This window comes from Pygocentrus nattereri, chromosome 23 (assembly GCF_015220715.1).
Source record: "Pygocentrus nattereri isolate fPygNat1 chromosome 23, fPygNat1.pri, whole genome shotgun sequence".
In the NCBI taxonomy this organism is placed as follows: Eukaryota; Metazoa; Chordata; class Actinopteri; order Characiformes; family Serrasalmidae; genus Pygocentrus; species Pygocentrus nattereri.
Window position 1 is genome coordinate 32200663 of NC_051233.1, and position 12675 is coordinate 32213337.

The 12675-nt window shown below is 43.9% G+C and overlaps 1 protein-coding gene across 3 annotated transcripts in view; it reads left to right on the top strand.

The window, feature by feature from the left end:
• Positions 1-12675, top strand: part of stard8 (StAR-related lipid transfer (START) domain containing 8) — a 99160-nt gene that overhangs the window by 8677 nt on the left and 77808 nt on the right. For 2 of the 3 annotated variants that reach the window (XM_017723701.2, XM_017723702.2), the window contains exon 1: positions 3604-3842. The exons of the other annotated variant lie outside the window; for it this stretch is intronic. In XM_017723701.2, the coding sequence (XP_017579190.1) occupies positions 3701-3842 (142 nt within the window). In that variant the 5' untranslated portion in view covers positions 3604-3700. Of the gene's footprint in view, positions 1-3603; positions 3843-12675 lie in introns of those variants that run through there. 3 annotated transcript variants of the gene reach the window in all.

Genomic DNA, 12675 nt, shown 5'->3' on the forward strand with positions numbered 1-12675 from the left:
TCATCTTGTGGGCGAGTTTGGAGTTTGAAGGACAAAGTTCTTATCGTCTTCCGGCGCCGTGTGGATTTATTTCATTCCATCAGCAGCTCCTAATTTAATTCCATGAAGTATTGATTAGATAAAGCTGGTATTAGGTGATAAACACTGGACTTCCTGGAGGAGAGGACAACACGAAATCACCATTTAATACATTAATGTTATTTCTATTTACTGTAATATGAATAAGTAATCACTGCCTGTCCAGACAAACAGCTTTAAAGTGACCTTTCCTCAGATACGCATTACTAATAATAATAAATATGGTTATTTTTATATATTTATGTGTTACAGTTATTGTGGTTGTGCTCATACAGTTTGGATCCATGCAGATGTAGATGCTCTGATTAATCCCTGGCCTGCAAGCAGAGTGACTATCAGAGTGAATCTGAGCTCATATGAGATGTGTGATTTACACTGGGTGTGTGTGGGTGTGTGAGTGTGTGTGTGTGTGTGTGTGTGTGTTTGGGGGGGTCGTTGAGTTTGCTGAGGTCACATGACTGAGGAGGTGAGAATTTGCACTATTTTTATTTACCAGCTTTATTTATATCTGCACTGTGTGAGTGTAATGACTCGGTCCGGCCTGCGAGGGGCATATTTAGGCTGCTGCTGCGCTGTGTGTAAACCCACTGTGTGTGTGTGTGTGTGTGTTGGTGGTGGAGCTTCCCCTCTGAAATGCACAGTATCCGTTACTTTAAAGCGATAGTTTGAATCCCCTCAACACCCCGCTGACCCCGGTCCCTGCTGACCACGCTAACTGCAGGCCTCACACTGCACTGCGGTCAGTTCTTTGAAACACAAATATTATGAATTAGGAGGCAAATGAAGCTTGTTGGCTCTTTAAATACACTTAAATATAATCTGCCGACTGACCAGCTCTCTGTATCGAACTGTGAGCCCTGCTAATGTCCACAGCAAGTGATGGTCAGTCTGATCTACACTAGGCGAGGTCATCTCAGCGTTATTGACAACCACAAAGCCATAACTAGAACATATGACCTTCTCTGTGACGATCAGACAGAAATCTAATCTTTACTGGATTAAATGGTCCTGATTTTACTATTATGCACTATATATTACAGTAATATTTCACTGGCTTTAATATCAGATATTAATATTATAATATTTCACTGGATTTAATATCAGATATTAATATTATAATATTTCACTGGCTTTAATATCAGATATTAATATTATAATATTTCACTGGCTTTAATATCAGATATTACTATTATAAAATCTCACTGGCTTTAATATCAGATAGTACTATTATAATATTTCACTGGATTTAATATCAGATATTACTATTATAATATTTCACTGGATTTAATATCAGATATTAATATTATAATATTTCACTGGCTTTAATATCAGATGTTACTATTATAATATTTCACTGGCTTTAATATCAGATATTAATATTATAATATTTCACTGGCTTTAATATCAGATATTAATATTATAATATTTCACTAGCTTTAATATCAGATATTCATATTATAATATTTCACTGGCTTTAATATCAGATATTAATATTATAATATTTCACTGGCTTTAATATCAGATATTACTATTATAATATTTCACTAGCTTTAATATCAGATATTAATATTATAATATTTCACTGGCTTTAATATCAGATATTAATATTATAATATTTCACTGGCTTTAATATCAGATATTCATATAATATTTCACTGGCTTTAATATCAGATATTAATTATATTTCACTGGTTTTAATATCGGATATTAATATTATAATATTTCACTGGTTTTAATATCAGATATTAATATTATAATATTTCACTGGCTTTAATATCAGATATTCATATTATAATATTTCACTGGCTTTAATATCAGATATTAATTATATTTCACTAGCTTTAATATCAGATATTAATATTATAATATTTCACTAGCTTTAATATCAGATATTCATATTATAATATTTCACTGGTTTTAATATCAGATATTTATATTATAATATTTCACTAGCTTTAATATCAGATATTCATATTATAATATTTCACTGGCTTTAATATCAGATATTCATATTATAATATTTCACTAGCTTTAATATCAGATATTCATATTATAATATTTCTCTGGCTTTAATATCAGATATTCATATTATAATATTTCACTGGTTTTAATATCAGATATTCATATTATAATATTTCACTGGCTTTAATATCAGATATTCATATTATAATATTTCACTAGCTTTAATATCAGATATTCATATTATAATATTTCTCTGGCTTTAATATCAGATATTCATATTATAATATTTCACTGGCTTTAATATCATATATTAATATTGTAATATTTCACTGGCTATAATATCAGATATTAATATTGTAATATTTCACTGGCTTTAATATCAGTTATTAATATTGTAATATTTCACTGGCTATAATATCAGATATTAATATTGTAATATTTCACTGGCTTTAATATCAGATATTAATATTGTAATATTTCACTGGCTTTAATATCAGATATTAATATTGTAATATTTCACTGGCTATAATATCAGATATTAATATTGTAATATTTCACTGGCTTTAATATCAGTTATTAATATTGTAATATTTCACTGGCTATAATATCAGATATTTATATTATAATATTTCACTGGCTATAATATCAGATATTAATATTGTAATATTTTCCTGGCTTTAATATCAGATATTAATATTATAATATTTCCCTGGCTTTAATATCAGATATTAATATTCCTTTCATCCTTCTTTCCTTATTTTCTTCCTTCTGTCTTTCTGTCTGATTTCTTTCTCTTTATTTTTTTCTTTTTTTCTCATTCTTTTCCTTCCTTTCCTTTTCTTCTGTCTTTTTCATTTTTTTAAGTTTACCTTTCTTCTTCTCTTTTCTTTTTCTCCTCTTTCTTCTTTTCTTGAGTCCTTCTTTCCTTCTTTTCTTTCTGTCTTTCTTTCCTCCTTTCTTTCTTTCTGCGTTTATTTCATTTCAGCTTACACTTCTTTTTCTTCTTTCTTCCTTCATTTCTTGCTCTTCTCTTTCTTTCCTCTTTTCCTTTTGTCACGCATCCTACTTTCTTTCTTTCTCTCCTTTCTGTCATTTCTTTCTTTCTTTCTTTCTTTCTTTCTCTCCTTTCTGTCATTTTTTTCTTTCATTTCTTTCTTTCTTTCTTTCTTTCTTTCTTTCTTTCTTTCTTTCTTTCTTTCTCTCCTTTCTGTCATTTCTTTCTTTCTTTCTTTCTTTCTTTCTTTCTTTCTTTCTTTCTTTCTTTCTTTCTTTCGTTCTTTCTGACCGACCTTTTAAATTGAACTCAGATGAGTTTAAATTAAAGAGGAAACTGAAACTAAACGCCTCGTCCCAGTTTCACCGCGTTAGATCCAAAACTCCGGATCAGCGCCTACAAATCCCAGCGCGGCTCTCACTACACTTCCCATGGTGCGCTGCGCGGAGAGCCGGAGCTCAGCGTGTCTCAGGAAGACAGGAGTGGAAAAGTTAGAGGGGCTGAAGGAATGAGCCGAAAGCAGGAGGAGAGGAGGAGGAGCGGAGGAGGAGCGGGTGAAGGAGGGAGATGAGAGAGGAGGAAACCGGGAGCGGAGAGAGGAGAGGAGGAGAAAAACGGCGCGAGCCTTTCTTTCATTCAGCTCGGCTCTCTGTCTCTGCGGGAAGAATGGAAAAAGCGAGGGATAGAGAGAGGAGTGAGAGGAAGAGTGAGATGAGGAGTGAGAGGAGGAGTGTGGCAGCGCAGCTGAGCGCCTGCAGAGCTTTATCAGTGCTGAGGAGAAAACACACACCACACAAACACACTGCAGGTGAGCACACACACACACACACACAACACACTGCAGGTGAACACACACACACACACACACAACACACTGCAGGTGAACACACACACACACACACACACAACACACTGCAGGTGAGCACACACACACACACACACACACGCACTGCAGGTGAGCACACACACCACGCACTGCAGGTGAGCACACACACCACACACTGCAGGTGAGCACACACAAACACACTGCAGGTGAGCACACACACACACAAACACACTGCAGGTGAGCACACACACACACAAACACACTGCAGGTGAGCACACACACACACACAAACACACTGCAGGTGAGCACACACACACACACACACAAACACACTGCAGGTGAGCACACACACACAAACACACTGCAGGTGAGCACACACACACACACACACACAAACACACTGCAGGTGAGCACACACACACACACACAAACACACTGCAGGTGAGCACACACACACACACACACACACACACAAACACACTGCAGGTGAGCACACACACACACACACAAACACACTGCAGGTGAGCACACACACACACACACACACACACACAAACACACTGCAGGTGAGCACACACACACACACAAACACACTGCAGGTGAGCACACACACACAAACACACTGCAGGTGAGCACACACACACACACACACACACACACAAACACACTGCAGGTGAGCACACACACACACACAAACACACTGCAGGTGAGCACACACACACACACAAACACACTGCAGGTGAGCACACACACACAAACACACTGCAGGTGAGCACACACACACACACACAAACACACTGCAGGTGAGCACACACACAAACACACTGCAGGTGAGCACACACACACAAACACACTGCAGGTGAGCACACACACACAAACACTGCAGGTGAGCACACACACACACACACACACAAACACACTGCAGGTGAGCACACACACACACACACTGCAGGTGAGCACACACACACACACACACACAAACACACTGCAGGTGAGCACACAAACACACTGCAGGTGAACACACACTGCAGGTGAGCACACACACACAAACACACTGCAGGTGAGCTCACACACACACAAACACACACACTGCAGGTGAGCACACACACCACACACACACACACTGCAGGTGAGCACACACACACACACACACAAACACACTGCAGGTGAGCACACACACAAACACACTGCAGGTGAGCACACACACAAACACACTGCAGGTGAGCACACACACACACACACACACACAAACACACTGCAGGTGAGCACACAAACACACTGCAGGTGAACACACACACACAAACACACTGCAGGTGAGCTCACACACACACAAACACACTGCAGGTGAGCACACACACACACAAACACACTGCAGGTGAGCTCACACACACACACACACACACTGCAGGTGAGCACACACACACACACTGCAGGTGAGCACACACACACACAAACACACTGCCGGTGAGCACACACACACACACAAACACACTGCAGGTGAGCACACACACACACACAAACACACTGCAGGTGAGCACACACACACACACACACAAACACTGCAGGTGAACACACACACAAACACTGCAGGTGAGCACACACACACACACAAACACACTGCAGGTGAGCACACACACACACACACAAACACACTGCAGGTGAGCACACACACACACACAAACACACTGCTGGTGAGCACACACACACACACACACACAAACACACTGCAGGTGAGCACACACACACACACACACACACACACACAAACACTGCAGGTGAGCACACACACACACACAAACACTGCAGGTGAGCACACACACACACACAAACACACTGCAGGTGAGCACACACACACACACACAAACACACTGCAGGTGAGCACACACACACACACACACACACACACAAACACACTGCCGGTGAGCACACACACACACACACACAAACACACTGCAGGTGAGCACACACACACACACACACACACACACACACACAAACACTGCAGGTGAGCACACACACAAACACTGCAGGTGAGCACACACACAAACACTGCAGGTGAGCACACACACACACACAAACACACTGCAGGTGAGCACACACACACACACACACACAAACACACTGCAGGTGAGCACACACACACAAACACACTGCAGGTGAGCACACACACACTGCAGGTGAGCACACACACAAACACACTGCAGGTGAGCACACACACACACACACACAAACACACTGCAGGTGAGCACACACACACACACACACAAACACACTGCAGGTGAGCACACACACACACACACACACACACACACTGCAGGTGAGCACACACACCACACAAACACACTGCAGGTGAACACACACACACACACACACCTACCTGATTTGGAGGGGGTCACAAACTTTTTCACAGCCCCAGCAGGGCGTGTTAGAGGAAAAAAGGCGGCAAGAAACCATTTCAACCTTTTTTGTAGCTGAAACTCTAAAGATCCACAAGCTGCTGTGAGATAAGATGAGCTTCCCTGCTGGTGACGTCCTGTATAAATAGAAAATAATGTGTGGCCACAACTTAGTAAGGTGTTGGTACAAGATAAGTAAGTCGTAGCCACGATGAAGTAAAGAATGATCGCATTCTCGCGCCTTAGTACGTTAGGACCCCTTATTGGTGCTATATAGTACCATTTTGAAGAAGGTCCTACGTAGAACCACACACTCTTAAATATGGTTTTTCAAGGGTTATTGAGTAAAGGCAGTGGTTCTATATAGAACCATGAGCACTCAAAGAACCCTTTGCGTGATTTAAGGGTTCTGTTCATTCTGAGAGGGTTCTTCGGGTTGATGGAGAATGTGCTGTAGATATAGAGCCTTTTGGAAAAGGGTTCTCAGTAGCACCGAAGTGAGTTCTGCTATTGTTATCATGTCAGGCCTCTTACAATAGATGCTATATAGAAACGTTTTCAAAATACGTCCCATATGGAACCATATACAACACGTTCTCCGTCCATCTGAAGAACCTGTTCCTGGTGTACTGTCCCCTCTCCTGGTAGCGCCTCCAGCCTCTGGACATGACGCTGACAGACACAGCAAACACTCAGTAATCCATACTAGATGTTGAACATTGCTGTGAGGATTTGATTGACCATTAGTGAGGTCAGGTACTGATGTTGGGTGGTCAGTTCTGGATCAATAATCGTCCCAAAGGCAGAGGATGGAGCTCCATCACTCTAGAGAACACAGCTCCACAGCCCAATGCTGGGCGGCTTTAAAAAGTTCCACTTTCCAAAAGTGGTCACACGTTGCTGATGAAGCTTGTACGATCTCCATAGAAAAGCACTGACCAATAGAATGAGACGCTCTAGAGCAGCTGCACATGAGCCTGAGGTCATCATGCTCAGTAGTCTAGGCCAGAGGGGTGTAAAGCCGCCCAGCATTGGGCTGTGGAGCTGTGTTCTCTAGAGTGATGGAGCTCCATCCTCTGCCTTTGGGCTGATTTTCGATCCAAAACTGACCATCCAACATCAGTACCTGACCTCACTAATGGTCAATCAAATCCTCACAGTAGTGTTCAACATCTAGTGTAATGCCTTCCCAGAAGAGTCGAGGCTGTTACTGCAGCACGAACTCCTTATTAACGCCCTTCGAATCCGTGTAAGGGCAGGACGTGAGCAACAACTGGGTCACGCTGTAGCCCATCTGCTGCCCTTCTGCATGGACGGCGGTGCCGAACCTCGTTTTTCTGTGTGTTTCTGTAATAAAGCCGCCTTTAGTCTGCGCTGCTCTGCGCTGACCTTTGGCAGCTGCACCAACTGGACTGGTTAATTACTGAGCGAGTGGCCTTTCGATGAAAGCTGCAGTGTTCTGCAGGGTCCTTTCAGGGTCTCAAAGCAGGAGCTCAGTGAAGGATCTAATTTAGGCCACCCCCGCCTTGTCCCGGCCCACGGCTGGTGGTCTGAAGTTGCTTCTACAGTCTTGGCTCTGGAGCTACGCGGCTAAAATGTAGCAGGAGCTTATAGTAACCAGTAATATCATGCCTAAATCATCTGGCCCCACACCGTGTGGAGATGTGAAGCAGTCCTGCCTGGTGAGTGTGTTTACACGCGCTCAATAATCCCTTCATAAGCTGATTTCTGCGGTTGATCATTCAAATGTAAGCACACTCTGACTTCTTGGACCAGAGTAAGGGCTGGAAATCTGGTTAAGGAATCTGATAGAGGCCGGATTGTAGCTCAGTAGTCAGATTTCTCAGTGCTGTGGGCTCTCACTCTGATTTCTCGGTGCTGTGAGCTCTCACTCTGATTTCTCAGTGCTGTGGGCTCTCACTCTGATTTCTCGGTGCTGTGAGGTCTCACTCTGATTTCTCGGTGCTGTGAGCTCTCACTCTGATTTCTCAGTGCTGTGGGGGCTCACTCTGATTTCTCGGTGCTGTGAGCTCTCACTCTGATTTCTCGGTGCTGTGGGGTCTCACTCTGATTTCTCAGTGCTGTGGGGGCTCACTCTGATTTCTCAGTGCTGTGAGCTCTCACTCTGATTTCTCGGTGCTGTGAGCTCTCACTCTGATTTCTCGGTGCTGTGGGCTCTCACTCTGATTTCTCCGTGCTGTGGGCTCTCACTCTGATTTCTCAGTGCTGTGGGCTCTCACTCTGATTTCTCAGTGCTGTGGGCTCTCACTCTGATTTCTCAGTGCTGTGAGGTCTCACTCTGATTTCTCAGTGCTGTGAGGTCTCACTCTGATTTCTCAGTGCTGTGAGGTCTCACTCTGATTTCTCAGTGCTGTGGGGGCTCACTCTGATTTCTCAGTGCTGTGAGGTCTCACTCTGATTTCTCAGTGCTGTGGGGGCTCACTCTGATTTCTCAGTGCTGTGAGCTCTCACTCTGATTTCTCGGTGCTGTGAGCTCTCACTCTGATTTCTCCATGCTGTGGGCTCTCACTCTGATTTCTCCGTGCTGTGAGGTCTCACTCTGATTTCTCAGTGCTGTGAGGTCTCACTCTGATTTCTCAGTGCTGTGAGCTCTCACTCTGATTTCTCGGTGCTGTGAGCTCTCACTCTGATTTCTCCGTGCTGTGAGCTCTCACTCTGATTTCTCAGTGCTGTGAGCTCTCACTCTGATTTCTCGGTGCTGTGAGCTCTCACTCTGATTTCTCCGTGCTGTGAGCTCTCACTCTGATTTCTCCGTGCTGTGAGGTCTCACTCTGATTTCTCGGTGCTGTGAGCTCTCACTCTGATTTCTCGGTGCTGTGGGCTCTCACTCTGATTTCTCCGTACTGTGGGCTCTCACTCTGATTTCTCAGTGCTGTGGGCTCTCACTCTGATTTCTCAGTGCTGTGAGGTCTCACTCTGATTTCTCAGTGCTGTGAGGTCTCACTCTGATTTCTCAGTGCTGTGGGGGCTCACTCTGATTTCTCAGTGCTGTGGGGGCTCACTCTGATTTCTCAGTGCTGTGAGCTCTCACTCTGATTTCTCAGTGCTGTGGGGGCTCACTCTGATTTCTCAGTGCTGTGAGCTCTCACTCTGATTTCTCGGTGCTGTGAGGTCTCACTCTGATTTCTCGGTGCTGTGAGGTCTCACTCTGATTTCTCCGTGCTGTGAGGTCTCACTCTGATTTCTCCGTGCTGTGAGGTCTCACTCTGATTTCTCAGTGCTGTGAGCTCTCACTCTGATTTCTCGGTGCTGTGAGCTCTCACTCTGATTTCTCGGTGCTGTGGGCTCTCACTCTGATTTCTCCGTGCTGTGAGGTCTCACTCTGATTTCTCGGTGCTGTGAGCTCTCACTCTGATTTCTCGGTGCTGTGGGCTCTCACTCTGATTTCTCGGTGCTGTGGGCTCTCACTCTGATTTCTCGGTGCTGTGGGCTCTCACTCTGATTTCTCGGTGCTGTGGGCTCTCACTCTGATTTCTCGGTGCTGTGGGCTCTCACTCTGATTTCTCCGTGCTGTGAGCTCTCACTCTGATTTCTCCGTGCTGTGAGCTCTCACTCTGATTTCTCTCTGAGCATGTGCGGAAACAGAATGCGGTACCGGAAATAAGTGAGCAGCGTCGCCTCGAGATGCAGCAGAACACTTAGAGCAACTGCGTGCTTGAGGACATGACGGATTTAAATATCATTCGTCCTCAGTATCTGCTGTAGATTATTCAGTATCTGCTGTAGTTTATTCAGTATCTGCTGTAGTTTATTCAGTATCTGCTGTAGATTATTCAGTATCTGCTGTAGTTTATTCAGTATCTGCTGTAGTTTATTCACTATCTGCTGTAGTTTATTCACTATCTGCTGTAGATTATTCACTGTCTGCTGTGGATTATTGAGTGTCTGCCGTGGATTATTGAGTGCCTGCTGTGGATTATTGAGTGCCTGCTGTGGATTATTGAGTGCCTGCCGTGGATTATTGAGTGCCTGCCGTGGATTATTGAGTGCCTGCCGTGGATTATTGAGTGTCTGCCGTGGATTATTGAGTGCCTGCCGTGGATTATTGAGTGCCTGCCGTGGATTATTGAGTGCCTGCCGTGGATTATTGAGTGCCTGCCGTGGATTATTGAGTGCCTGCCGAGGATTATTGAGTGCCTGCCGAGGATTATTGAGTGCCTGCCGTGGATTATTGAGTGTCTGCCGTGGATTATTGAGTGTCTGCCGTGGATTATTGAGTGCCTGCCGTGGATTATTCAGTACCTGCTGTGGAGTATTCAGTTTCTACATATCTATTTTAAAGTTGTAGTTCAGTGAAAAATCAAATTTCCTAACGTACGTTTTGTGTTTTTGTTTGTCTGCCTGCTCCAGATGTGGTCAGTCAGCCATGTTTACTTTACTTTTAGCACTGAAGCCCTAAAAAAGAGGGTTCTTTAGTAAAGGGAATGTTCCTGCTCAGAACAGTGAGAACAGTCAGAACCATTTTATGCTTGAATGGTTCTTTGGGTGGTGAAGTGGTTCTTCAGCCTGATGGAGAATGTGCTGTGTTCCTGGAGAGGGTAAACAGGGGCTGGTTGTTCTCTCACCGCAGGCTTCACGCAGCCGTGGCTTTGGGAAAAGATGCCGGCGCTATGTTTAATTCAGGAGCTGTCACATTTTCCGCCACGTTTTAGTGTCCAGCTCGGCCAGCAGGAACTGCTCTCGCTCGCTGAAGGTCAGGAAGCGCACACCCGCCGTGAGCCGAGAGCGAGCCGCTGCGCTCCGGGAGAGAGCGGGAGACATTTACAGCATGGTTACTGTATATGAATGACAGGCTTTATTAAATATTTCTCTTCAAGCTCCACTTATAACATTTCTGTGGTCCTAATTCACGTCTCCATGACCTCTTCATGCCTTACAGTTCAACAGGCTGCTTTTCTTACTGCCCCAGTATGTAAATGAGACGTGTTGCGATTGGCTGTCCTGCATTGTGCCTCATTCTAAAAACAGTCCAGCATGAAATAAGAATCTACACTGACTGGCCACTTTATTAGGTACAATTGCTTGTTAACACAAATAGCTGATCAGCCAATCACACGGCCGCAGCTCAGTGCATTTAGGCGTGTAGAGGTGGTCAAGACGACCTGCTGAAGTGCAGACCGAGCATCAGAACGGGGAAGAAAGGGGATTTAAGGGGCTTTGAACGTGGCGTGGTTGTTGGTGCCAGACGGGCTGGTCTGAGTATTTCAGAAACTGCTGATCTACTGGGATTTTCACACACAACCATCTCTAGGGTTCACAGAGAACGGTCCGAAAAAGAGGAAACATCCAGTGAGCGGTCAGTTGTGTGGACGAAAATGCCTTGTTGATGTGAGAGGTCAGAGGAGAATGGGCAGACTGGTTCCAGATGATAGAAAGACAACAGGAACTCAAATAACCAACCAGAATCTCTGAGGAACGTTTCCAACACCTTGTTGAAAGTGTGCCACGAAGAATTAAGACAGGTCTGAAGGCAAAAGGGGGTCCAACCTTTCACTAGCCAGGTGTACCTAATAAAGTGGCCGCTGGGAGTATGTATACATGAAAACATGAGGCACTTTGAAAATTCATTTATGAATTATGACTTGTATGTAAACAGCAGGTCTTTGTACAAAGAAGGTCAGATTGTTTTTTAGTCTCATCTCCTTCAGTGACGCTCGTGTTCCGGCGGCTCCGGGTAGATCTCATCTGCTCATCAGGAGAGACAGTTTAATTGCAGGAAATATGTGATTCGGTACTGACCGCTGACTTTCAGAATTTGGGACACATACTTCAGAGCGGTGGGATCGGCTCACCATGTGGCTATGAGGGTCAGGGATGCAGTCTCACCAGCGCTGGTTTAAGGAAAGAATGGATACTTCTTATTTCTCCCATTATATTAAAGACTTGACTGCAGAATATTACAGAGCACCATACTGAGAGCTGATTGGTTAGCGTTACTCCTACTGAGAGCTGATTGGTTAGCGTTACTGCTACTGAGTGCTGATTGGTTAGCGTTACTGCTACTGAGAGCTGATTGGTTAGCGTTACTGCTACTCAGAGCTGATTGGTTAGCGTTACTGCTGCTGAGAGCTGATTGGTTAGCGTTACTGCTGCTGAGAGCTGATTGGTTGGCGTTACTGCTGCTGAGAGCTGATTGGTTGGCGTTACTGCTGCTGAGAGCTGATTGGTTGGCGTTACTGCTACGTCTTACACATTGCTCCTTTAAAAAGAATCAAATGGGTCTTTTTGGGGGAACAATGTAAGTGTTATTTTTTCAGAGTGTAAATTTAGGGTGTGGGATTTGAGGCGAACACAGTGCAGCTATGTCTATTAATGCTTCGGCTTTCCGTAGATCACAACGTAGTCATTGTAAATGTTTAAGCTTTGAATACTTGTTTTTTTAAATGAGTTTAAATAGA